Raw genomic sequence first — 25,269 nt, 5'->3', positions numbered from 1 at the left:
GGTCCATAAAAAAGCAACCCAAACTATGTTATAATGAAAGAAACACTGACTGGGTTTTGAAAATATGCACGTGATTGGACAGTTCACAATGGACAGCTGTCTAAAATCAAAAAGCACAACACTATGGACCCAGTCCTGGGAGTTTTGCTTGAATAAATACTGCAAATCTGGGGTCTATCATTTTTTCATATTGCAGAACAAGTTGTAAAGCTATAAAGCATAGTTCTTAGAGCTGATCTAAAAACTGATACAAAACATCACAGTTAAAAACAAATATTTACTACTTTTTGAAAATCTGAATACTTTCATAATTTTTAAACAAATAAAAAAAACTAGTCACATGCTGAAGGGTTAACTTAAAAGCATTATAGATGTTCCTCCCTACATCCTAATGAAATAACCTAAAAATCAGTAGCTTCATTTTCAGAAATGCTATAAATGAGGATGCCAGCAATTAGCAACTGTGTGAGGATTGTAGACAATCCTTGTTGTCTTGTGGATTGTCTCAAAGGCAAAGAGTTTCCTTTCAAATGTAAAACACAGATGTTTTTACTTTTGGCAAAGCAAAGCAACAGTAAATAGGGAGAGTGACACACTAACTTGGCCCCTGACAAACTTACGGGCTTTTTACTGACATCTGTGTCAAGTGATGCAGTTGATTTTGAGTGAAAACATAGATACTTAATCTTCATCAAAAAAGATAAAGAGTACAAAAAGCACATGGCTTAGTGAAACAAAAAAAGAGAGATAAGCGGAGGAACTGTGCAGGATAACACAAGGTATATGATGGAGAAATGAGATGAAATTAAGAAAATTAAAATGTAGGCTGCATATTAAGAAAAACTACCTAAAGGTGAGATCAATTAGACTGGAAAATAGTTTCCAAGGGAACTGATAGAAGCCACATTGCTTGAGACAAAGCTAAATTGGAGAAAGTACTGTAGGGAACAAGCATGCACTGACAGGCATATAGAGTAACCTAAGAGGTCTTTTCCATCTCTAATATCTATGTTTCTGTTTAGAGATCTTAATCTGCTGACAAAGAAAAAAACTGCTTGTTTTCATCTGAGTAACGTAGGGATGTATAATGTCCCCTTAGCGTGCACACACAGAGCTCCCATAACTGTTAGTGTGCCAAATTCTACTTTTGGATGTGCACATACACAACTCTTTTATCAATTAGCCATTGACATATAGATGGACGAAGTCCTGACTCATACACGTAGTGAAGATATTGACAAATAAATTCTATGTTCCCCTCTGGAGCTTTCCACAGATCTAGTCTCTCTTTCTCCCTGTGTGGGTGTCTGTCTCCTTCCCTATTTATTGCAATAGTGGTGTTTTCTTTGCCCTAAATAGGTTCTGCATTCCACCCCTGCTCTGTCTTTCCTATTTCTTGATAGTCCAAAAGAAATCTACCCCTTCTTTCCCCACAGAATAAGGGAAGCCTGCTGAATACAGAGCCCTTTGCTAATCTCAGTGGTCAATGTCTGAGTGAGGTGCAGTCATGGACTCCACAAGTGGGCAGAAGAAGGGCTTGGTTGGCTTTATGGATGCTATGGAGCACTGTTTCAGCATCCATGGAAGACAGCAGCCTCCAAGTAATGCCATGTTATGTCACACAGCCTTGACAGCCTCAATGCTGCAGGAAAGCTGGGGGACAGCATTTGGCCCTATGATATCAGATGCATATCAATGGGAAGATATTTATGTGCATTTCTAGAGCACTCCTGGCAGTAGTATCTATGCATATGTGTACACAGCAGATGGATGGTATATTTCCAGGTTGGTTAGACATATGCGTGCTAGCTCTGCTTGAGCCAGTGCACGAAAAACAGCACTGTGGCTGCAGTGGCACAGGTGGTGGCTCAGGTTAGTTGCCCTAGTACAATTCCATCTGAGGTCCTATGTACATACTCAGATGGCTAGCTCAAGCTAAACACCCATGCCACCACAGCCATGCTGCTATTTTTAGAGCTAGTGCAAGTATGTCTACATGAGCTAGGAATTACACTTTCCAGCTCTTGTGTAGACATACCTTAAATCTGAATCTCTAATTTCTCAATATACTGTACAGTACTATAGTAACTTCCAAATTACGTGGCGGGTCCTTAACATCATTATTTGAGAAAACAAATCTTTCTGTTGTCAGCTTCTCTTAAGTAATTGCCTTTTGCTGCCTGATCTAAGTTAAGCACATAGTTTGAATAGCATGAAACTTAGTAAACATCTGTGACAACAAACATTCTTCTTACCTCTAATTTACCATAAGCTAGATTTGCATGGAAACATTATGAAAAAGGGCTTTATTTAACAAAGTGTTCCCCAGTAAAAAGTCTTTTTCCTGTTTCTTCAATAAATATGAAAGTCAATAGTTTGTATAATACTCCAATATAAATAAAACCCATCAAAAGAAATTCCCAGGAATAAATACCATGAAAAAGCTATTGTTCCCCCATGATCCTTAAGAAGCTCAGGTTACAGCACAGTTTCAGACAGATAGCCTTTTGGACTTGAATGTGAATCTAAGGCCTTGGCTACACTTGCAAGTTGCAGCGCTGGTGAGGGGGTTACAGCGTTGCAACTTAGCAGGTGTCCACACTTACAAAGCTCAGCCAGCGCTGCAACTCCCTGTCTGCAGCGCTGGCTGTACACCTGGTCTGCTACGGGTTAGGTGAATCCAGCGCTGGTGATGCAGCGTGGTCATCATGGTGTGGACGCTCACCAGCTGTAATTGGCCTCCAGGACTATTAGCATGGAATCGATACTTTTCAGCTTCTGGTCATCGTTTTCGACTCCACTGCCCTGGGCTCAGGTGACCTGCCCTAAATGCCCGGGAATTTTTAAAATCCCTCTCCTGTTTGCTCAGTCGGGCGTGGAGTTGCATCAATCAATCAATCAATCTGACATGCCTCCACGCCCAAGGGCCCCAGCATGGAGCTGCGAGCTGCAGGGATCTCATCGGTGTTGTGGGTTGCGGAAGCTTCAGAACAGCTGCGCTCCGCGTAGAATATATGATACCACGGCCAGATATCAAAGTCAATGCATACAGGGGCTATGACGTGACACAGTGCAGTGCAGGGTTAAGTAAAGGACTGCGGAGTGCCTACTGCAAAGCACGTCAGGGAAACCGCCGCTCAGGTGCTGCCCCACGACTGCCGTTTTACAAGGAGCTGGATGCGATACTGGATGTAACCCCACTTCCATCCGAGGATCACGACGGACAGTTCAGAGCCTGGAGAGGAGGGGGAGGGTTAGAGGAACCGAAGAGGGGCTATGACTGTTAAGAGACTCCCAGGAGTCATGCAGCCAGGAGCTATTTTCAGCCAGGAAGAGTAGCCAGTCGCAGCCGCTGGGACTTGGTAGTGAGGAACAGACGAGGAGCCTGTTCCCGGTAGAAGCTTTTATTTTAGGATGGAAATGTTTTGGGGAGCGGAGGCTATGGCTGCCTGCAAGCATGCCTAGATGATGATAATAGCATTGATTTCCCTGTAGCTGCTCTTTTGCTTTCCCAATACAGAAACCCCATGGATTGCAGAGACATAGCAGCCCCCCCCGTTCCTCTTCCAGGTGAGCCGCATGTGCAAGATGGCTCTGAGGTACCTGCTGTGCAAGTGGGTGTGAGGGTTCAGTGTTTATTTCCCCTGTACTGCTCTCTTCGTTTCCCCAAGTCACAGGAAACGCCATGGTTGCAGAGACAAGCAGCCACCCCTTCCCTTTCCCAGGTGAGCGCAGGTGCTGCACAGGGCTCTGAGGAGAGTACCTGCATGTGGCAGATGTGGGTGGAGGGTTTCAGTGTTATTTCCCGGTAGCTGCTCTTTGCTTTCCCAGTCACAGAAACCCATGGATTGCAGAGACAGCAGCTAACCTCCCCTGATGACTGGTGTGGTAGCGAAACTGACCATGTCTCTCTGGAGAGCGTGCGTTCTCTATGTGCTATTGCTGCGCAAGATTCATGGATGCTACAAATAGTTTAAACAATCTCCTGTACTAGACTTTATCTCCTGTGTTTTGTTTTACAGTGACCTTGGATACTGCTCCATCACCAGACTTCTGAAAAAACTACGAATTAGAGGAAAAAACCAAGAGAGTAGGAGGGTGGTGAACAGCAGTCTATGAATTGTTATCCAAGTTATATAAAAGTGCAAGATGAGAGGGAAAGGAAGTAGGAAAGGAAGAGGCTGCTCAGAAAGAAGGTAAGGGCTGCCACAGGATCAAGAAGGCTACGAAGACAGGAGGTACCAGCACAGTCGCGGCTGCTAGACCTACTCATGGAAGCCACGACAGACCTCAGTTGCAGTCAATGCTATGACACACAGGACAGAGCACATACTCGTGCCTTCCTTCATCCAATCCCAAAGTTCAACCATTATGTGTGCCCCATTGTTTCTCTCAAACACCTGTTCACAGCTGATCCTCGTGGTTACTTCGCCACTAACTCAGTGCCCTCCAACACCAATCGCTCACCTAACAGCCCTTGAGTAACTATGCCCCTTACCTATATGCCTACGACCTCATCCTTCATGCAATATTTAATCTTCTGTGCAAGCAGCAGCAGGCTTGCATCAACACCTCAGGAGTATATATTCAACCTTGTCACTTTAATCTGCTCCATTCACCCTATACCCCGGTGCTTGATTTATTGTACTGTATTTTTAAAGGATTGTTCTTTTAAAAACGTTTTCATTATTACAGAAAGTATACTACTTTACCACCAGGTGAAAAATTAGGCACTGCAAACTCATTGCAACCACTGTGCAAGTAACTGCTGTGGAAGGCACCCAACATTTACTGTTGCTTTCAGCCTTACAAATTGCTCTTTATAGGGCAGCTCCTAATCCTTTGAAGACTGTGCTGGGCCATACTCTAGTAGCCTGCTCTTTGGCTGTGCATATTTCACCTCCAGGCTGCTGATTCTCGGATTGTCCATTCGGTCACTAGAAGGTTTCACCTCTCCTCACAAATATTTGGAGAGATACAGACGCAGTCTCTAATCACTGCGGATGCTGCTTTCCCACGATCTAGCTTCCCGTAGAGGGCTTCTCCATCTCTCTATCTAGGCAAAGCACACTCCTCATCATTCTTCTTGCACCGGCTCAGCCTGTAGTTGAACGGTCTTGCTCCGGTCAAGCTTCCCTGTATACGGTTTCATGAGCCAAGGCACCATAATTAAGGGGTAAGCGGGATCTCCAAGGATCACAATGGGGCATTTCACAATTCCCCACTGCTGATCTTCCGGTTCTGGGAAAAAATCCGCTTGCCTGGAGCTTCTCTGAACTATGCACTGTTGGAAGAGATGCTGCATCATGCACCTTGTATCAGGCCTCCTGTAGTAATGTCAGTGAACGCCCCCACGGTGATCCACAAGCGTCCGGAGAAACTCATAGAGAAATACCCCTTGCCGATGGTTAAGTTAACGTCGTGACTGCCAGGTGGTTTCGGTAGGTGCAGAATATCGAATATGCGTCCCATCTAGTTTGGCCCTCCACATGAGTAGGGAACCAATTTGGTAAAGCCATCATGATGTGCTCGCCACATTCCACCAGAGTCACCGGTTTCTTCTTGATTGCAGGAGATGCGATTAATGGCGTGCAAACTTGCAAACCACTATTCCGACGGTCGACTTTCCTCATCTCCCTCCAAACTGGTTGGACGATCGGTAGCTGTCTTGGAGTCGCCATGCTTCCAGACTGCAATAGCCCACCCGCTCTTCTCCAGTGACTAAGGGCAGCTCTCAGTCTCGTGTCCTGCGCTGCAGTGGGCTGAAGGTTGGCTCACGGCATCACATCTCCATGAAAGTGGCTTTTCTTCAATCCTAAAGGTTCTGCAGACACTGCTCGTCAACCAGCTTGATGTATGACCGATGTGATCCAGCCACTCAGTGCTTGTTCTCAGAGCCCCAAAGCGCATCCAAGCGTGTGAGCCGTCCAGTTACTGCCACAAGCAATTTAGCGTAGGCGCGTCAGACGATCTATTAATCGTGAGCCTTCTCCTCACGTCACGTTGAGCATAAGGAATAGACTCAATGCAGACGTGGCACTCACAACAGCGCTGCAAATGCTGCAAGTGTGGACACACTGCAGCGCTGGTCGCTGTCAGTGTGGACACACTGCAGCGCTGGCCCTACACAGCTGTACGACCACAGCTGTAACTACCAGCGCTGCAAAAATGTAAGTGTAGCCATGGCCTAAGATTGAGTTACACCTTTTTAGGTCATCTCATTTTGGTAATTATATAGAAAAATTCATGCTGCCATTTTCGAGATCTCATCACAGTTGGATTTACCAACACATTAAGATTATCCAACAGGCATCTCTCTTCCTACAGATTTTCTCTGTGTGGAGTGTATTCTTATGTATTCTATTGACATGCAATAAAAATGAAGTGGATGGAGGGGAAAAGAAACCTGATTCATGAGTGAGAAAAAAGAGAAATAGCATTTTAAAATATTATAGAATTTATACTATAAAAAATTCAATTTCTTCTCTTAATGGAGCAAGAACCCTGTTATTTAAAGGAACATGTTTAAAATGCAGAATTACCACCTTTCTTCTTGCAAACTACCAACTATGGTGTAATTTATTACCATGGATTTATTACTGTCAAATCAGTGCTCTGTCTATCTATTTCTGCCCCAAAATGCCTCTCTTCCTACCCATGCCCACAAAGATTTTGAGGCAGGGTTGAAAATACTTCCCACTTAGAAAGGAAAGTATAAGCCTTTTGTTTTGTGGTTCAGCTTCAATTAAAGCTTCATATTTGCTAGTGTTTTTTTTTTTAAATTACTATATTTAACATTCCATTTGTATACAGAATAATTATATCATCCTTGTGAACAGGATATTTGGTATCAGCATAGAAAAACAGACATGGCCACCTGGCTGCATTCAGGCCATATTTCTCCCGTCCCCATGTCTACCTCCCCCTTTCAGCTCCCCTTTTTGTGTTCCCATGTTCAAAGGCCTAAATTCTCCTCAAAAGGTATTTAGATGCCTAATTCCCATTTGATTTCAGTGGGAGTTAGGTACCTAAATATGTTTGCCTGGGTCAAAGTCCTTTACAAGCAAACATTAATCTTCACAACCTGGGAGTTAGGTTAGTAAGTATCATTATCTCCATTTCACAGCTGGGGAAACTAGGCAGAGAGCTTAAGTAACTTTTCCAAAGTCACAGAGGAAGTCATTGGCAGAAGTGGAGTGAGAATGCAGGGCTTCCTAAACCCTCTAGACCATATAGAGGGAATCAAATAAAAGATAGCAACATGAACTGAGATTTATAAACCTAGCTTTCTGGGTCTTTTTGGCTTTTCTCTGATGTGCCTAGTATTTCCTCACTAAAGATCTTAACACTCACCAGAGATTTGCAGGCAGTCCACAAGCTGAAAATGAAGCTATACCTCCTCCTTTCTTAATGATACTCCAGATCACCTGGCCTGATGGTCTCTTACCACAGAGGAACCAGGCAATTGTATTTTTCCACAACAGGCAGGACAATTATTTTTTCATTATAAAAAATCTGAAATTTAGTTTTTCCCCAGGTTTTGTCTGATTAGGTTTGAGCTATTATTATGTGGTGGTGTTTTTTGTTTTTGCGCTATTAGTGTTTCCTGTCAGAAGGCATGCAATTTACCACCTTTTAATCTTTGGCTCTGAGGTAGCAGCCCACTGCAGAGTGTTAGCTCTATATTCACCTTGGAGGTGGGGGAAGATATAAAATGGCAGAGACTCTTTCCATCGCCACAGAAAAGCCAACTTGATGTTTCAATGTGTTACAGCAAGTTAACGGACAAGGACACTACTTGCCAAAAAAGGGTTCTCGGGGTCTGAAACCTAGGGTGGGGGGCAGGCTTCTCATTCTGAGTACTGGCCTGAGCCTGAAGTCTATACTGCTATTTATAATGCCATACTAAGAGCCCAGTAGACATGGGCTCTGAGTCTTGCTGCCATGGGTTTCTGCTTTCTGTGTACACATAATATGAGTAACAAAATAAAATCTGTCCAGTACGTACTGCAATAACTATGAGCCTGCTGTGATACAATATGCAATATGTCAGTGATGTGTGAGGAAAGGTTAAAGTTCACTGTCTAGACCCTTCAGTGTTAGCAAAGGGTCACAGCTGGTTTGTTGGCTGGCAGGCATTTGTTAAGTCCACAGTACTTTCTGATATTGCCAGTGATTGGCAGCTAGAACAATTGATTAAGCACAGCAGTTGAACATATTGGAAATTCTTATTACTTCTGTGATTAAGAGATGGTGAAATCCCCAAAGCAATAAAGTTTGTGGTCTGGATTAAAACCTGAGGTTCTTGCTTCAGCTGAAGGTCATATCATAACCTTGCCTGACTTACTTGTTCAGTGAATTGTAGTTTCTTTTCACTTTGGTTTTCTCTTAGCATGAAGAAGGGAAATAGAAATAACACAGTTGTCACTTGTTACTTCACAATGGTAATGCTAATTCACCAGTACACTGAAGCTTTCCCTCACAATCTGAATGAAAATCATTACCATGTAATTCACATAGCACCAGCAAATTGCATCCACGTGAAAATAGCTACCTTAAAGCTACATTAACAACTAAACTTCTAAAATTCAAAACTAAAGCTGGGGAAGAAAGGGACAAATCTGAAGGAAATGTCTGCATTCTGCATAAAATATGTAAGATATTAAGTTAGTGGGTCCTTGTATATGTGTAAAATAGGCCTGATCCTGACAATAACTCTCATTTAATGAGAACCTTTGGTGTTTGAGAAATTCAGAACTAGACCTCAAAAAATGTTATTCAAAGCTAAGGATAAGGGTCAAATGTAGCATTAGGCCCAAATTCTGTAAAAATTTAAGCACATGCCTAATTTTATACACAGGAGTAGTGCACTGACTTTAAAGGGACTACTCATCTGCTTAAATATAAGCATGATCATAATTGTTTGCACGATCCTGGCCTTACCAGAATATTTCAGCTAGATCACACTAAATAGTAACAACAGTAAACAACCCTGATTTATGAACATATATCAATGAATAAACACAGCAAGTTTGGTTTTGCTACCATTAATGGCTCACATTATTCATAATTTGAACATATTTGGACAACTGCAAGGTATTCATAAAAATGTTTGTGAATATGAAATATTAGCAGGAAATTCTTGGCTATTGTAATCTCCTAATTCCCGGCCTTGACAAATCCCATCGTGCCCCATGTAAACCCATTCAAACTGCTGCCTATGAAAAGCCTCAGGACAGAAAAGAATGAAATGTCATATGTGAAGAGGTCAAGATGATGTTGAATTTGGCAGGCCTGGTTTTGACCCACCTTTTTGTTCTCTCCTGTAATGCCTCTAAGATTAGTTAAGTGTGCTCCATTCCCTGCCTCTTCAATAGTAGGTCACAAAACATAGCAGGTCCTACAAAAACAGTGTTTCTTCTTGATTGTAATTAAAAGGTAACAATTGACTTATTGCCCTGACTACATCACCCCCATCTTTTCATCCCTCCACTGGCTCCCCCTTTTCCACTGCACAAACACAAACTACTTGTCTTCACTTTGATAGCCTTTCATGACTTAACCACAACACACTTGCCATCTTTTAATTGGCATTGAGCCATTGCCCCCACCTCTGCTATGCCAGCATTTATCACTCAGAAGGCTAGTTTTTCTACCAACACCTTCATGCCTTCTCCCATGTTGCCTTTTATCCACAAAGTCACTATATTGATTTCCTTCTAACTTCTCCTCAAAATTTACCTTTGTCATGATACCTAATGATTAGGCAGCTGATGTGCTGTGACAGCTGCGTATGGTTATAATAATAATTGTCTCAGTGTTACCTAGTGCTCCTCTTATCAGTTGTTGTATCCACCTGTTGCCTCATATGCCTGTTAGCTGTTTGGGGCATGGAGCATCTGTTTGTTATATGTGTGTACAACATCTAGCACAATGATCCTTAATTGGAGCACCCAGGCACTGTACATTTCAAATAATAATAATAAACCAACGCTGCAGCACATGTGTAACATTACTCACCATGCGTAAAGCTAAAAAAATATTAGGAACCATTAAGAAAGAGATAGATAAGACAACAGAAAATATCATAATGCCATTATATAAATCCATGGTACCCCCATACCATTCAAAAGGGATGTAGTAGCATTGGAAAAGGTACAGTGAAAGGCAACAGAAATGATTAGGGATATGGAACATCTTCCATGTGAGAAGAAACTAAAAAAACTGGGACTTTTCAGCTTGGAAGAGAGATGACTAATAGGCAGGGCTGTCCCTAAGGGGGGATGGGGCCCGGGGCAGAAGTGAAGAATCCATCACTTCCAGAACTGACTGTGCCTGGCACCAGTCAATTGAACCAGCGGTCCATGGGGCTCCCGAGAGTGCGGGTCCCAGAGCAATCACCCCGATTCTCCATACCCAAGGGACAGCTCTAGTAATAGGGGATAGGATAGAAATCTATAAAATCATGAATGGTGTGGAGAAAGTGAATACGGAAGAGTTGTTTACTCCTTCACATAACACAAGAACCAGCGGTCACCCAATGAAATTAACAGGCAACAGGTTTAAAACAAACAAAAGGAAATATTTCTTCACACAACACACAGTCAACCTGTGTAACTCATTGCCGGGGATGTTGTGAAGGCCAATTCTATAACTGGGTTAAAAGAAGAACTAGGTAAATCCATGGAGGATAGGTCCGTCAATGGCTATTAGCCAGATTGGACTGGGATGCAACCACAAGCTCAGGGTGTCCCTAAGCCTGTAACTGCCAGAAGCTGGGACTGGAGGACAGGGGATGGATCACTCAATAATTGCCCTGTTCTGTTCATTCCCTCTGAAGAATTTGGCATTGGCCACCGTCGGCAGACAGGATACTGGGCTAGATGGACCATTGGTCTGACCCAGTATGCCCATTCTTATGTTCCTAAGTTAAGCATGTATTAAAGTGTTTGTAGGATTGGGCCCTATGATATTACTTAGAAGAGTGGTTCACAACTCTGTCTTCAGGGCAATGCTGCGAAAATCTTCTGCAGAATCTAAACTCTTATTACAACAATTCTGTCTTTCTGGTGCAAAGAAAATCTAGCAAATGTGAACAGCTGTAGGAATTAGCTTGCTTCATTTTAGAGCACCGGAGAATGTGCAATTCATGACATTTTCAGAGAGAATTTATAAATTACATATTTTGGTTTATTTTAAAATGTGAAACTGTTGACTTTTTGCCACATATGTCACAATGAATTTAACACTAAAAAAAAATTCTATATTACAGCATTTAGGATTTTTTTGGCACAAGAAATGCTAGGATATGGGGCACAAAATATTTTAGGAGATAGGGATGTAGTAGAAAATATATAATTTATAAATTATGACTGAAAATTTCATGATACTATAACCCTGAATAAACCAGAATGACTAGGCTTTTTTTAGAGTAGCAGCCGTGTTAGTCTGTATCCGCAAAAATAGGCTTTTTTTAAATGACAACATAGGGCTAGATACGTGAAGAGGGACTTACACTCAGCATTGCAACACCTAATGCGTAGGCCCTCTGATGCCCACTTGAGTCCATAGCTGCAATTTAGGCCCCCAGGCTCATTATAGGATGTGTGGGGAGAGCTAGGAACCTAAGAATGGGAATCACAAAAGCCAGCAAGCTGAGTGGGGAGCTGCCTAAGCTAGCCAGTAGGAAATGCAGAGGAAAGTGGTGGAGCCTAAGCCCTGCTTCTCAAAGGGAATTAGATGCCTGACTCTGGCCCAGAAGGAGATAGCTCCCTCCACTTGTGATTCTCAGCCATGAATACTCTCCTGGAGTTAGGTGCTTAAGCTGGGCCCTGTCTCAAAAAAAAAAAAAAAAAAAAAAAGAAAAGAGGAGGAAATAGTGATGGTGCTACTCTTATGTCCCAAAGCCCAGTGTGCTTACCTAGTATGTGAGAAAGCCAGGTTCAAATCCCTGCTCTCCCTGATTCAGAGCAATGTACTCCAGTGTATTATTAGGATGGTTATGCTCTATTGAAACTTCTTATATCACTAGTCAGAATAGGTTTTCATTTTAGGCCCTGATACTGCACATTTTTATGCATGTGCTTAACTTTAAGTATGAGTAATTTCAATGAAATCAAAGGGACCACACACACTTAAAGTTAAAACACATTTGTACATGTTTGCTGAATCAGGCTCTTCAAAGGAAAGGGACTGTCTACACAAAAATGTAGTGCACAGCAAGCTGAGGTATGTGCTATGAAACTTTTAGTGCACAGTAGCAGGGTCCACGTGGCCAGTAGTGCATGGAAAACTAGTGTACTGTAGACAGGGGCGGCTCTAGGTATTTTGCCACGCCAAGCACGGCAAGGAGGCTGCCTTAGGCGGCTTGCCTGCGGGAGGTCCCTGGTCCGCGGATTCGGCGGCACGCCTGCGGGAGGTCTGCCAAAGCCATGGGACCAGTGGACCCTCCGCAGGCGTGCCGCCAAAGGCAACCTGCCTGCCGCCCTCGCGGCAACTGGCAGAGCGCCCCCTGTGGCTTGCCGCCCCAGGCACGCACTTGGCGTGCTGGTGCCTGGTGCCACCCCTGACTATAGATTCACACAATGGCTTCCCTTGCACTAAGTGACCATGGAGACAAGCCCTAAGTCATATTTATGCATGATTATACTTTAAGCCATAAAAATGTGCTAGTCTCAAGGTTTTTCACTGTTGCCATTTCTTAAAAGAAAAAAAGAAGAAAAAAAAGAAATGGTCTTGTACAGTTTTCTGAATTAAAAAAAGACTGATGACTTTACTAGTGCATTACTATGCACCACAAAACTACAATGTTTTTTTAAATAAAAAAATCCCTTTATCCCATTTTATAAAGCTAATTAAATGTAGAGATACTTAGGGCCTTTAAGTTTAGCAGTTTAGCTTTACAATTCACATCTAAATTAATGTTTAATGGACTAATGGCCTGATTTTCAGAGGTGCTAAGAATCTGAACATCACTGAGAGCTATGGATACGCAGCTCCTCTGAAAGCTAGCTCAGAGCTTTAAAGAGACACCCTCAACATGGAGTTTTTAAATTGACTTATTTAAAATGATTCCAGTTTCTGATAGAAAACCCTTTAAATATTACATTCTGAATCAAAAAACATATATAAGTGTTTTTCTGCTCCCCTGTTGATGGTTCCAAATATCTTTTCAGCATGAAAGAAACTGAATATACAGGGAGAAAAGTGAAAATGGCTATAAACAACGTGCTTTCAAATGCACAAAGTAAACTGGGAAAAATAGAGAAAAAATATATTTCCACTAATTTATTTCCGTTATAGTTTTCTTAGACAATACTTGTAACTTGAGCAGGTACAACATTTCCAAAGAGAAATATAATTTTTCAAATTTAAAGTATCCCTTCAAGTATATATTTTGTGCATCCCTTAGAGGAAAAGTAATTAAAAAATCCCTTGCTTTTAAATATGTATAAACTATTAAAATATCTCCAATTGGTAAAAAGTTTGATGAAGGCCACTGGTGACAGAGACATCTGCTCATGTCTATAATTGGAAAACAGCACAGACGTATTTCAGGTGATATGTCCTGTGTAACAGTTTACAGTAAAAGAGAGTATCATTGATTTTCTGCTTCAGATTGTGTCAACCCTTTTTCTCCTTGACTTGAGAGTGGGATTATTTTTGCTGCTTCCATTTGCCAGTTGGAACAGCAGCTTCTCTAGGGCACCACAGCCAAGTTCAAAATATTTTTCTATTCTCTGCAGCATGAATAATTTTAATATTGCTGTTCCCCAAAAATTCAGTCTCTCTCTTTTATTGTTATTTCACTTTTTCATTATCCAGTAGCCCAGATAAGTAGTTAATGAAATAATTTCTTCCAAACTGATTGGGTGGCTGTCAGAATGAAATGACATGGCTTTGTCTATCCCTGACATAAAATCCCAAGCTAACTGATGGGAAACAACACTACCTGTCTTCAGTGCATCAAGAAAAAAGCAAACAAATGTGTCAACTGATTGATAGATGCAGCAATGAATAAACAAATGCGTTACAGAAACCAGTCTATTAACTAACGAGAAATTACAGCTCGTAAAAGCATGATGATGAACTCTTAGTTTACAAGAATTGCTGTTCACTAGGAAGCAGAGACAAATAGTGAGAAATAAAAAATTACTGATTTCCTCCAGGAATCCAAACAGTCATGCAATATTACCAACCCAAAGCAAGAATCAGACTGTAAAATATCATGAAATAGGATTGGAAATCAAGCTATTAAAATACGTTTCTTTTCTTCACTACCTTCTATTTTTTTTTAGCCTTAAGGAAGAAACTACCTGCCCCAAAAGATCTCAGGTTCAAAATTCAAACTTAAATGCACACACACAAAAATTGGCTACTTGCAGGGGACTCCACTTTACCTCTCAATCTGGTTTAGCATTGACTCTCATTACTTATCTTTTCACTTTCTCCCCTCCTGACTCCCTCCACAGTCCCCAGTCCCCAATACCCTAACTGCCCCCCATCACCCCCTCATGTTCTTCTGTCCCTCATACACATCTCTTCCCCTATTCCCCATCCACCTCCTCAGTCTCCTCTCATATTTCACACATCCTTGTTCTTCTTGTGATTATTTCCTGCATCTAGATTCTCATCTCCTTCCTCTTCACTCTACATTACCATCCTGCACCTACACACTCCTCTCCTGCCTCCTCACAATCTCCGTAGTCTGCCCCTGGCTCTTCACATCCACCCTCTCAGTTCACTCCCTGACCCTCAGATCCTCTATCACTTCTCTTCCCTGCCTCCCAAATAGAATCATAGGATTGGAAGGGACTGCGAGAAGTCTTCTAGTTCAGTCCCCTGCACTCAAGGCTAAGTATTAGACCATCCCTGATAAGTGTTTGTCTAACTGGCTCTTAAAAATCTCCAGTGACGGAGATTCTACAAACTCCCTAGGCAATTTACTTCAGTGCTTAACTACCCTGACAGGAAATTTTTCCTAATGTCCAACCTGAACCTCCCTTGCTGCAATTTAAGCCCATTTCTTCTTGTCCTATCCTCAGAGGTTAAAGAGAACAATTTTTCTTCTTCGTCCTTGTAACAAGTTTTTATGTATTTGAAAACTGTTATCATGTCCCCTCTCAATTGTCTCTTCTTCAGACTAAACAAATCCAATTTTTTCAAGCTTCTGCATAGGTCACGTTTTCCAAATCTTTAATCATTTTTGTTGCTCTTCTCTGGAAGTTCCCCAGTTTGTCCACATCTTTCCTGAAATGTGGCACCCAGAACTGGACACAATATTCCAGTTGAGGCCTAATCAGTGCAGAGTGGAGGAATTATTTCTTGTGTCTTGCTTACAACACTCCTGCTAATACATCCTAGAATGATGTTTGATTTTTTTGCGACAGTGTTATACTGTTGATTCATATTTAGCTTGTGATCTACTATGACCCTCAGATACCTTTCTGCAGTACTCCTTCCAAGGCAGTCATTTCCCATTTTGTATGTGTGCAACTGATTGTTCTTTCCTAAGTGGGGTACTTAACATTCGTCCCTACTGAATTTCATCCTGTTTACTTCAGACCATTTCTCCAGTTTGTCCAGATTATTTTGAATTTTAATCCTATCCTGCAAAGCACTTGCAACCCCTCCCAACATGGTATCATCTGCAAACTTTATAAGTGCACTCTCTATGCCATTATCTAAATCACTGATGAAGATATTGAACAGAGCTAGACCTAGGACTGATCCCTGCAGGACCCCACTTGATATGCCCTTCCAGCTTGCCTGTGAACCACTGATAACTACTCTCTGGGAATGGTTTTCCAACCAGTTATGCACCCACCTTATAGTAGCTCCATCAAGTTTATATTTCCTTAGCTTGTTTATGAGAAGGTCATGTGAAACAGTATCAAAAGCCTTACTAAAGTCAAGATCTCCCAAATCTACCGCTTCCCCCCATCCATAAAGCTTGTTAAACTGTCAAAGAAAGCTATTAGGTTGGTTTTATACTATTTGTTCTTGACAAATCCATGAAGACTGTTACTTATCTTATTATCTTCTAGGTGTCTTCAAACTAATTACTTAATTATTTGCTCCATAATTTTTCCAGGTATTGAAGTTAAGCTAACTGGTCTCTAGTTCCCAGGGTGTCCTTATTCCCCTTCTTATAAATGGGAAGTATATTTTGCCTTTTCCAGTCCTCTGGAATCTCAGCTGTCTTTCATGACTTTTCAAAGATAATTGGTAAAGGCTCAGCTATCTCCTCATTCAGCTCCTTGAGTATTCTAGGATGTCAGTGGTTTGAGCATTAGCCTGCTAAACTGAGGGTTGTGAGTTCAATCCTTGAGGGGGCAATTTGGGGATTTGTCCTGCTTTGAGCAGGGGGTTGGACTAGATGATATCTTGAGGTCCCTTCCAACCCTAATAATCTATGATTCTATTTAATTGGCCCTGGTGACTTGAGGACATCTAACTTGTCTAAGTAATCTTCCTATTTTAGCCTCTGATCCTACCTCATTTTCACTGGCATTCATGAAGTGATATGTCCAATTGCTACTACACTTTTTGGTGAAAACTGGAACAAAAAAGTCATTTAGCACTTCTGCCTTTTCCACACTTTTCTGTTATTGTTCCCCCTCCCCCACTGAGTAATGGACATACCCTGTCCTTGGTCTTTCTCTTGCTTCTAATGTATCCCTCTACCCCCCTCACAGTTTCCCAGTGACAGAGTAGAGGGGTGGCCATATTGCCTCATGGCAGCCTGGAGTCAATCGTATTGGAAAAACCAGTGCATTGTCTTGATGAGAAAGCAGCAGAGGATCATAAAAAGCTAACCCCCCGACTCTGAATAGCAAAAAAACCCCTTGATAAAATCACGAGATTTGGCAACACTAAGTTTCTTACCTAGCAGCTTTCCTCCCGAGCTTCCAGTTTCCGCACTGGGGCTTTATCTAAAGTCTATTGATATCAGTGGCCTTTGGATCAGGCCATAATGGCCCAGCTGCATTTCAAACTTGTGTTTCAGCATATAACCAATGTATTACTGGAACTTAAATGGAAAGTAAACTGATTATTCAATATGGATAAAAGTACAAAAGATTGGATGCTTATGCAAACCTCATCCAAACTTTCTGAGTATACAAAACTGAGCTAGAAATTAATGAGATTTCCAGTATTTCTTGATTTGAATAAGTCTGGAAATATAGATTCTCACAGTATATTGTCACTTTTGCTCCCTATAGGACCATGCAAAAATGAAAGAAAAAAAAATCTCATGAAAGATGCTGGAGTCAGAGGCCACCTATTTATCCACTAGTAAAGCATGTGAGGGAAACTACTAGCTCTACTCTGTGCCACTCAGATCCTAAAACACCATTTGCAAGGGAGAGAGGAGTTCAGTTTCCATTATTATTTGGTCCTGGATCTCTCTGCTGAAACTGACAAAGAGAGTGTTAAACTGTGTCATTTATAGAGTGGACAACTGTTGATTAAGAACTGGACTGAGCTCACTAATTCATCTGGCCTAGAACACTGGACAGCAGAAACATCTGGTCCTTCCCAGCCTGTGCTGGATTTGAATCAGCAATCTAGAACTGAAAAGTTTAACAGCACACTATAAGCCAGATTTGTAAAAATCTCAGCAGCTCTCACTGAGACTTTTTTGTGAGAACGTGCTGAGCTCTTCTGGAACTCTGGCCCTGTCTGGCCCCAAGCCAGTAAGTCACCAGTGAAAGATAATTTTTTAGGCTGGGGGAAATAACCAAACCTTTCTTTCCTTGAAAAAACGTTAAGTTTGTATTCAGATGGATGAAGGTCCAGCAGATCAAGTGATTTATTCAAACTTCTTCAATACCCATCCCCTCCTCAGAGGGCAATAAAAGAGAGGGAAATGTACGCAAAATTATGTTAGTAAAGTAATTATGATAGAGATTCCATGTACACAAATGTCATTTTGAATTTTGACATTTCCCTCAACACTCAGATTGAACGAGATTGAATAGACTACATGAATTAAGGCATTAAAAATAATGTCATATGAAGTAAGACAAAACAGTTCTTATATGAAAAGAGCCTGAGTTCTAGTCACTGTGGGAACTACAACTTTCAATTTCTTGACTTTCTTTGCGTAAATCTCAATCACAACATTACACATCAAACACAAATGAGAAAAATGACATTAAAAGTACTATATAGTTCAACAACAGCCTTGGGAAAAACAAATTGAGAACTGGCATGTCTTACAGCAAGATGAAACTACTATATTGTGTGTGCGTGTATATATATTACAGTCTTCATTCTCATTTAACTGAGAGTCTAATTGAAAACCTCATTGGCAAGTGAAAGAGTTAGGTGAATCTTACAATGAGGAGAAGAACATTATTTAAAATAGCCACTTTATATTGTTATCCTCCTCATTGTAAGATTTAGCTAACTCTTTCACTTGCCAATCAGGTTTTCAATTAGACTCTCAGCTAAGTGAGAATGAAGACTGTTGGGAGACACAACATTATTCAAGCAAATACTGAAAAATAAGTGTCTTTTCAGTTATCTAGATATCTCACACTAAATCCTGAAATGTCATCCACTGCATGTTACAGACGATCTTGAACTTTGGAAAATACTGTCACTTTTATTTTCTTAGTATTTCAATATTTGCTTAAATTTGAACATATATAACCACTGCGAACCAACATCAGCCATTATTTGAGAGTGAAATTCCCAAACACTTTATTGAAACTATAAAAAGGGCTTGTTATGTAAACAATACAGATATGTTTATTGGTGGATTTATGTTTACCTATAGGACAAGGGTTTATTATATCTTCTAACAAAATGCCACATTTAACTTAATTTATATACCTTTATTATAAAAATTATATGTAGCCTATGAATAGCAAAGAGGGAAACATTCCCTTTCAGTTCTAAATCACATTTAATGAACTTAAGGAGCCTAGAAGGAATGGGTGAATTGCACCTCTGGCAGGAGTCCAATTCCCATAGAGCAAACATATTCCTTACTGTGATATGTCTTTTCCTGGGCAAAATGAGACCTGCTAAAAAAGACTTAAATATCAGATAGAGACATACCTTTCTAATATACTGTACATTGTTCTGTCCTTTTCAGGAGTAGTTTAGGAAGCAAAAGAGGTGGATTTTAGAGAGTTTTCCACACATTAAAAATCCCAGAAGTTTACATCAAGCATACTTAACTTTAAATGTTCTGGGATCATTTCCTGTCTTTTTACTATACCTGTGTAGATGTCATGGACAGGCCCTGGTGATCGTCCCATGGTATTGTCTGCAGCATCATGTGGTGAAGGGGCTGGTTGGAGAGGCTGAATAGTGAGGCAATCGTTGAGGATGTCCTGGTCAAGCTCTGAGCTTGATCGTAACTGAAGCACAAGAGATAAGAAGGGAAAACCATCATCACAGGAAAATGATCACCAAGATATTGGGCAGTGATAGTGAAGAAAGGCTGAGGGTTTGGAGGAAGAAACTGAGAGAGAAGGATTCTTCTATATACAATCCTGAAAAATGACTGTTCCATTATAGCAGTGGTTCTCAAAATATGGGCCACAAAGCATCCTGATGGCCCACAGAAGGAAATATTTTAAGAACCAAGTGAGGGGGATGGAGCGGGGGAGGGGTGAGTAGAAGAAATCCACGAAAGATGCTCTCTTCTTTGCACAGTGCTCTACAGAACTGAAATACTGGTTAGACTGCTGCAGATTAGAGAAACTATCAAATGGGACCAATATTTCCTTTATGAGCAGAGAAGTGATGTGTACAGTATAAACATTTGTAAGATGTCTTAAAATAGTGATTTCAACGTGTAGCTCTAAAGACACATGTTGCCCTTATATACAGCTCATCTGGAGTTTATGGACCTGATTCTCGTTTACACTAAGACCACTTTGGCAATATAAAGTGGACATAAAGAGTTATAGTTACAGAGCTGTAGCTGTAAAATGGCCTTAATGTAAATGAGAACGAGGCCCTATGGGTCTAATTGGAAGCACATTTCACTTTGCGTGGTCTTGTGAGAGGCCATACACAGAGTGCTAAGTAAGTGGGCTATAGAAATCCAGGATCTAACCCAATTCCTCCAACAATCCAGTGGAGGAAGATAAGGAGAGGAGAAGCAACAGAGGAAGAGAGAAACATCCCTGTCCCTCCCACATTCAGGAATGGGGAACCAGGGAAAGAGGCAACAGTGTTGAATGGACTTATGGAGAGCCAAAAATAGTCACAGTGCCTGATGCTGATATTAATTTGTGATTTCATCACATTGCAGGTCAGGCAATGTCAGGATTTCATGCTGGGATTGATCTGTTAGTGGCTTCATTCTCCGCTCTGTTAGACCAGCTTTAAGCAGCATGACTCCTGCTTTACATTGGCATGACTTACTGACTTCACTGGATTTACAATGGCGTAAGTCTGGGTAATGGAGTGGAGAATCAGGCCCATATATTCAAAGGAGTGTGACTACATTAACTATAACAGAGACAAATAACATTGAAATCATAAACAAGGAGGACTGTGCTTAGTTAAAACCATTTGCTCGGCCCATGTATACTGTACATTATTTTCCTCTCTGAAACAAAAAAGTTACACAACAGTGGAGCTTAATGATCCTAAGGGTAAAAGATCTTTGTAAGGTATGTATGTGTGTATGTTTTTCTGGAGTTTATCTAAAGCCCAAAGCATAGAAAAATTCAAAGAAAAAAATCAAGTTTAATATGAGTTCTGGAATCAGTTCTCATTTATCTACCATATTTACAATCTGCTAAAGGGCCCAGATGTTTTTTCTACTGTAGCCTGGAACCCCTGTCTGCTTTCTATTTCTTACTAGTTCTTATGCCTTTACTGCTACCAGCAGGAATATAGCCTTTTATGAAATTAAGTGCATGTGTACTCCTGAGGCCAAACATATTCAAATTCTTTCCATCTATATTTTTCTCAACATAAGAAGCAGAAGTGGTGCTAATTTCTATCAAACCTGATTCATCATCATCATCATCATCATAATATAAAACAAAATAATAATAAAACAAAGACAACCATCCTTTTCAAGAAAGATTTCAAATCAATGTTTACACAGAGTGAAGATTTCCAGAGGTTCCTGTGTAAAATTGCTTGTTTGCAATTAATTGGTCCTTTTTACTTCATAACATGGAACTGCTCACCTTTTTCTTTAGGAACCACAGGCAAGTACACTTAAAGGAAAAGCAGTTAACAGAACCGAGAGAAGTGTAGTTTGTGTATTTACACATTAGATATGCATGTTAAACAGAAATGTCAACCAAATATACACAAAGTACATTACACACATTTCTCTCTATTTTGCTTTTGTGACGTGTTTTTTATCTGGCACTGGGAATGATTCCCTCAGGACAGGCAGTGCTAAAACAAAATTTTCTGACCTGCCCAGTGAACAGAAATCATTCTTATAAAAACCTCTGGAAGAAAGCTGTGCTCTGATTGTCTGTCTGCAGAGGGTTCTGAACCCATGTAATTATCTCCCAGAAAGACCACACTGCATTCATTACATTCAGCTCACATTTGGAAGGGTTTCTTCACAACTATGAGGACTAAAAACAAATGAGAGCTTAGATTCTGGAGAAAGAGGTGGATTCTGCAGTCAGTTGCACAACCAAACTATAAAAAGGTCAGTCATGAGACATGCTGCACACCCTTGCAAGGGAATAAAGGTGTCAGGGGCACCCTTTCTTCTCTATGCAGCCTACACTGTGGGGGGTGAGAGGACAAGAGAAACAGCTGCCACTGGTCTGCTATTTTCCTTCCTGCAAAGGTGGCTAGCAAATGGCCAAGAATGCCTGGGCAGCCTTGTCTCGACCCCACTAATGCATCAGGCGGTGCACTGGAACCATTGCAGAGGGGGGAAGTTATCTGTGCCAGTGAAAGGGCAGGCATAAACTATATCCTCCCTGGATCAAAAGAGATGGTGACTGTCAGCATCATAGTTTCAGCTGGTCAAAAAGTTGTATTTTATTTCTTGCAAAATTTTTTTAAAAAGTAGTCAAAAATTTCCACAGAATTTTTCAGGTTTTCATAGAAAGTCTGAAAACTGGTTTACATTGTCAAAAACTAAAACTGGTTTTTAGAGTTATTTTTTCCTGATTAAAACTCCCCAAATGTTGAGAAAAACAGAAATTCTCTCATGAAAATTTCTGTTTTTTTGTGAACCAGCCTATTTTCATAGAAAAAAGTTAAGAAAAAATGCTGACCAGCTCTATGTTGACAATCTAATTTCTGCTTTGCTTCTGTGAGAGCATAGTTACATGTGCCCTTTACTCAGGCTGGGTTATAGGGATATCATCCATTCTTAAGGATAACTAGACTTTGATCTGACTATGTAATAAGTCTCACTTAAAACTTGCAAATCAAATATACTGTATTCCTGGCTGTGACACAGTCCATGTCATACGAGCATCCAGCTAGCCATCAGTGCAATTTCGTTGTGACTTGAAACATGCCAATCATTCTACCCTTGAGCAGAGAGGCAAAGGTATGGTCTGTAGCAAGTTATCTTGCTGAGTGATGAAATTAATGACAGACATTCTTAACACACTGAGCTATGAGGTTTCCGGTGTGCCATTTCTTGCCCTAAATTCATGGCTGGCCCAGGTGCAAGTAAACAACCCAGTTGCTGAGCTGCTGCACAACCTTCCTTTATGAAATATTTGTTCCAAATGATAGATTTTCAACTTTAATAATTAAATCACCCAGCAGACTTGACAAGCTCTGTACTTAGAAACTTGAGCTGCTTCCATCATAATATGGGTATTTCTTTTAATATATAAAAACAAGGCACTGTCAACAGCGATTTACATTTGTTCCCCGCTGTGATAGTTCTGCTAATGTTTATAAGCTCTCAGAACAAGAGACGGAAATTCTACTCCTGTCATTTTCTCATTTCAGATATGATTGAATAATCACCCAAGATTAAGTGAGTCAAGTGGAAGTAATCAGGAGGGAATAAGGGCCAGATTCCTCAATTTTCAATTTCATTGTACTTGAGTCTAAAAGCAGAGACATTACGTTAGTTTGATGCATGACATATTTCCAAAGAAAACTATTAAGAATCAAAGACCTTTTGTTTTGCATTTCTCTAAACAATGTGTTTTATCTGGGTTGTGCATGTTTCTGCATAACACTGGCAGGTTCTTCTTCTTGTTCAACAGGAATCAGATGCCACAAAACTGTGTGTTTATGAAGAGTCTTGGCCATGAGAAAAGAAGTTTAAGATTTTTAAAATAGGATTAGCTTTTCCCAAACCATTTTAAATAGGATCATAGTAACTTCAAAACCCTGCCTGGTATTCAATATTACTGTAGCATTTTAACATCAGTGCCTCTTCACAAAGACTGGGCCTCTCTAATCACAAACACTTACCAGCTTAATAATTTATATCCAAGAAGTTTCAACCTAATTATTATGAAAGCAACTTGAATGGGCTGTATGTACACTTGTGTGCATAACTATGATCTCCACATACAGAGTCAAGTTCAATAACAAACGTGGCCACTTGTCTTTGGCACTTGTCAGATCTACTGTGGCTGCTGTGTCTTAAATGGCAAAATAAAACTGAAAATCAATATTTTTAATGGATGGAGTTCTTTACACTAAAATGCCATAGCATTATAAAACTATTTTTCTATGTACAGATATAAAGTGAGTTGCATAATTTATGAATCAATAAAAACAACAGCCCCAGCTGACAAGGACTGAGTAAGGCTTAATGGTAGTCAAGTATGCCTGTCGCTGTCTGCCTGGAAGATGGTCGTGATGGAAGTGGAGTATGATCCTCTATCTTTGCCTCCACACATTTTCTGAATTTGTGTAGGAGAGTACCCGGAAGTTAATATTTGCCTGCAATAGTGCAGAGCCAAATTTCATCCCTGCTAGTCTAATGGCACTGATAGAGTACACCAATCTGACCACTGGAAAAATAAATATTAAACATGAAGCCAAAGCTATGTAAGAGTGTTTATTCACACTATATGTTTGCATGGTAGATCACATGCTGCTCATACTGATCGACTTCATCAAGGTTTAATGCGCCCATGCACAGGACTAAAATCAAGCTGACAGTGGACATTCTGCAAGTTTGTACTTTCCAAGTTTTCTCCTAATTCTTCCACTCAGAAGTAACAGAGGGCTGCGAAACAATATAGAAGGAAGGGGTCTCTGTTGTGATGCTCTTCACCTCTATTTAATCACCTAAGATCTGTGCAGCTTTAACAGAGAAATATATGCACTGTTTTAAACAGCTTTTGTCATCTGTTCTAATTAAAACACTTGACCAGTAAACAGAATGGAACTTAACAAATAAGACTAGTCTATCATCCACTGAGAGTAGCATTATATTTCTATATAAAAATAAAATAAAAAACACCTTATATTTACTACTCTCTCCCAATAACTGATACTGAAGACCAGGACATGTTGAATGCTAAGGTAAAATATAATTTATTTTTGTGATCTTTCCTAAATCAAGAAAAAACACCCTAGATACTTCTTGGACTTTTGTATTAAAGATAAATCTAAAAAATAAAAACATCTGTTACCTGTGCACTAAGTTATCATTGGCTACTAGAAGATTTTTTTTTAAGGTAACAAAATACTTTGGTTTTGGAATAGTTTTGCAAGATAAGAAACATTGCTTTCTCAAGACTAAAGAATGTTGGAAGGAGAAAGACTGAACTGAATTCTATTATTGTGTATATAAAACACCGCTTTCTTATAGATCAATATATTCTAAAACTGTCATTGAGCAACTCACATTCTTTCTTGTCAGAAAATGATATAGCAGCAAGAACACCATTTAAAGGAAGAAATTTCAGTTGGAACAGAGCCTGTGGAATTTTCCAAAAATCAGAAAATAACACCGAAGCTTTTCTTTTTGAGAAGTCAATTAGAAATCCAGTGGGATCTGTCTTAATAAACCATTTACTGGACCAACCAAAATTGCTTGCTTAACAGTGGTTGTCGTCTAATAAAGGTTGATCAGAATTCTGATACATTGGCTTGGGAATCCTTTGGGGTAGTTTTGTAAGACAGGAGGTTATCTATTAAACGAGGTCTCTTTTGTAACTTTCACTGTATTATAGAAGCTCACATTTTCGTAAAGGAAGATTTCTTCCCTCTGCAGTCTAGTCATAGACATGAAAACTAAGGCCTTGTCTACACTTACAGTTTTGCAGCGCTGGCCGTTACAGCTGTGGTCGTACAGCTGTGTACGGCCAGCGCTGCAGTGTGTCC

At 40.5% G+C, this 25,269-nt stretch overlaps 1 protein-coding gene across 1 annotated transcript in view; it reads right to left on the bottom strand.

The window, feature by feature from the left end:
• Positions 1-25,269, bottom strand: part of GLIS3 (GLIS family zinc finger 3) — a 273,434-nt gene that overhangs the window by 40,079 nt on the left and 208,086 nt on the right. The window contains exon 7 of the mRNA XM_032801814.2: positions 19,235-19,376. Within this exon, the coding sequence (XP_032657705.1) occupies positions 19,235-19,376 (142 nt within the window). The remainder of the gene's footprint in view (positions 1-19,234; positions 19,377-25,269) is intronic.

Source organism: Chelonoidis abingdonii, chromosome 6, assembly GCF_003597395.2.
Source record: "Chelonoidis abingdonii isolate Lonesome George chromosome 6, CheloAbing_2.0, whole genome shotgun sequence".
NCBI lineage: Eukaryota > Metazoa > Chordata > Testudines > Testudinidae > Chelonoidis > Chelonoidis abingdonii.
This window is presented reverse-complemented; position numbering and strand designations above follow the sequence as displayed.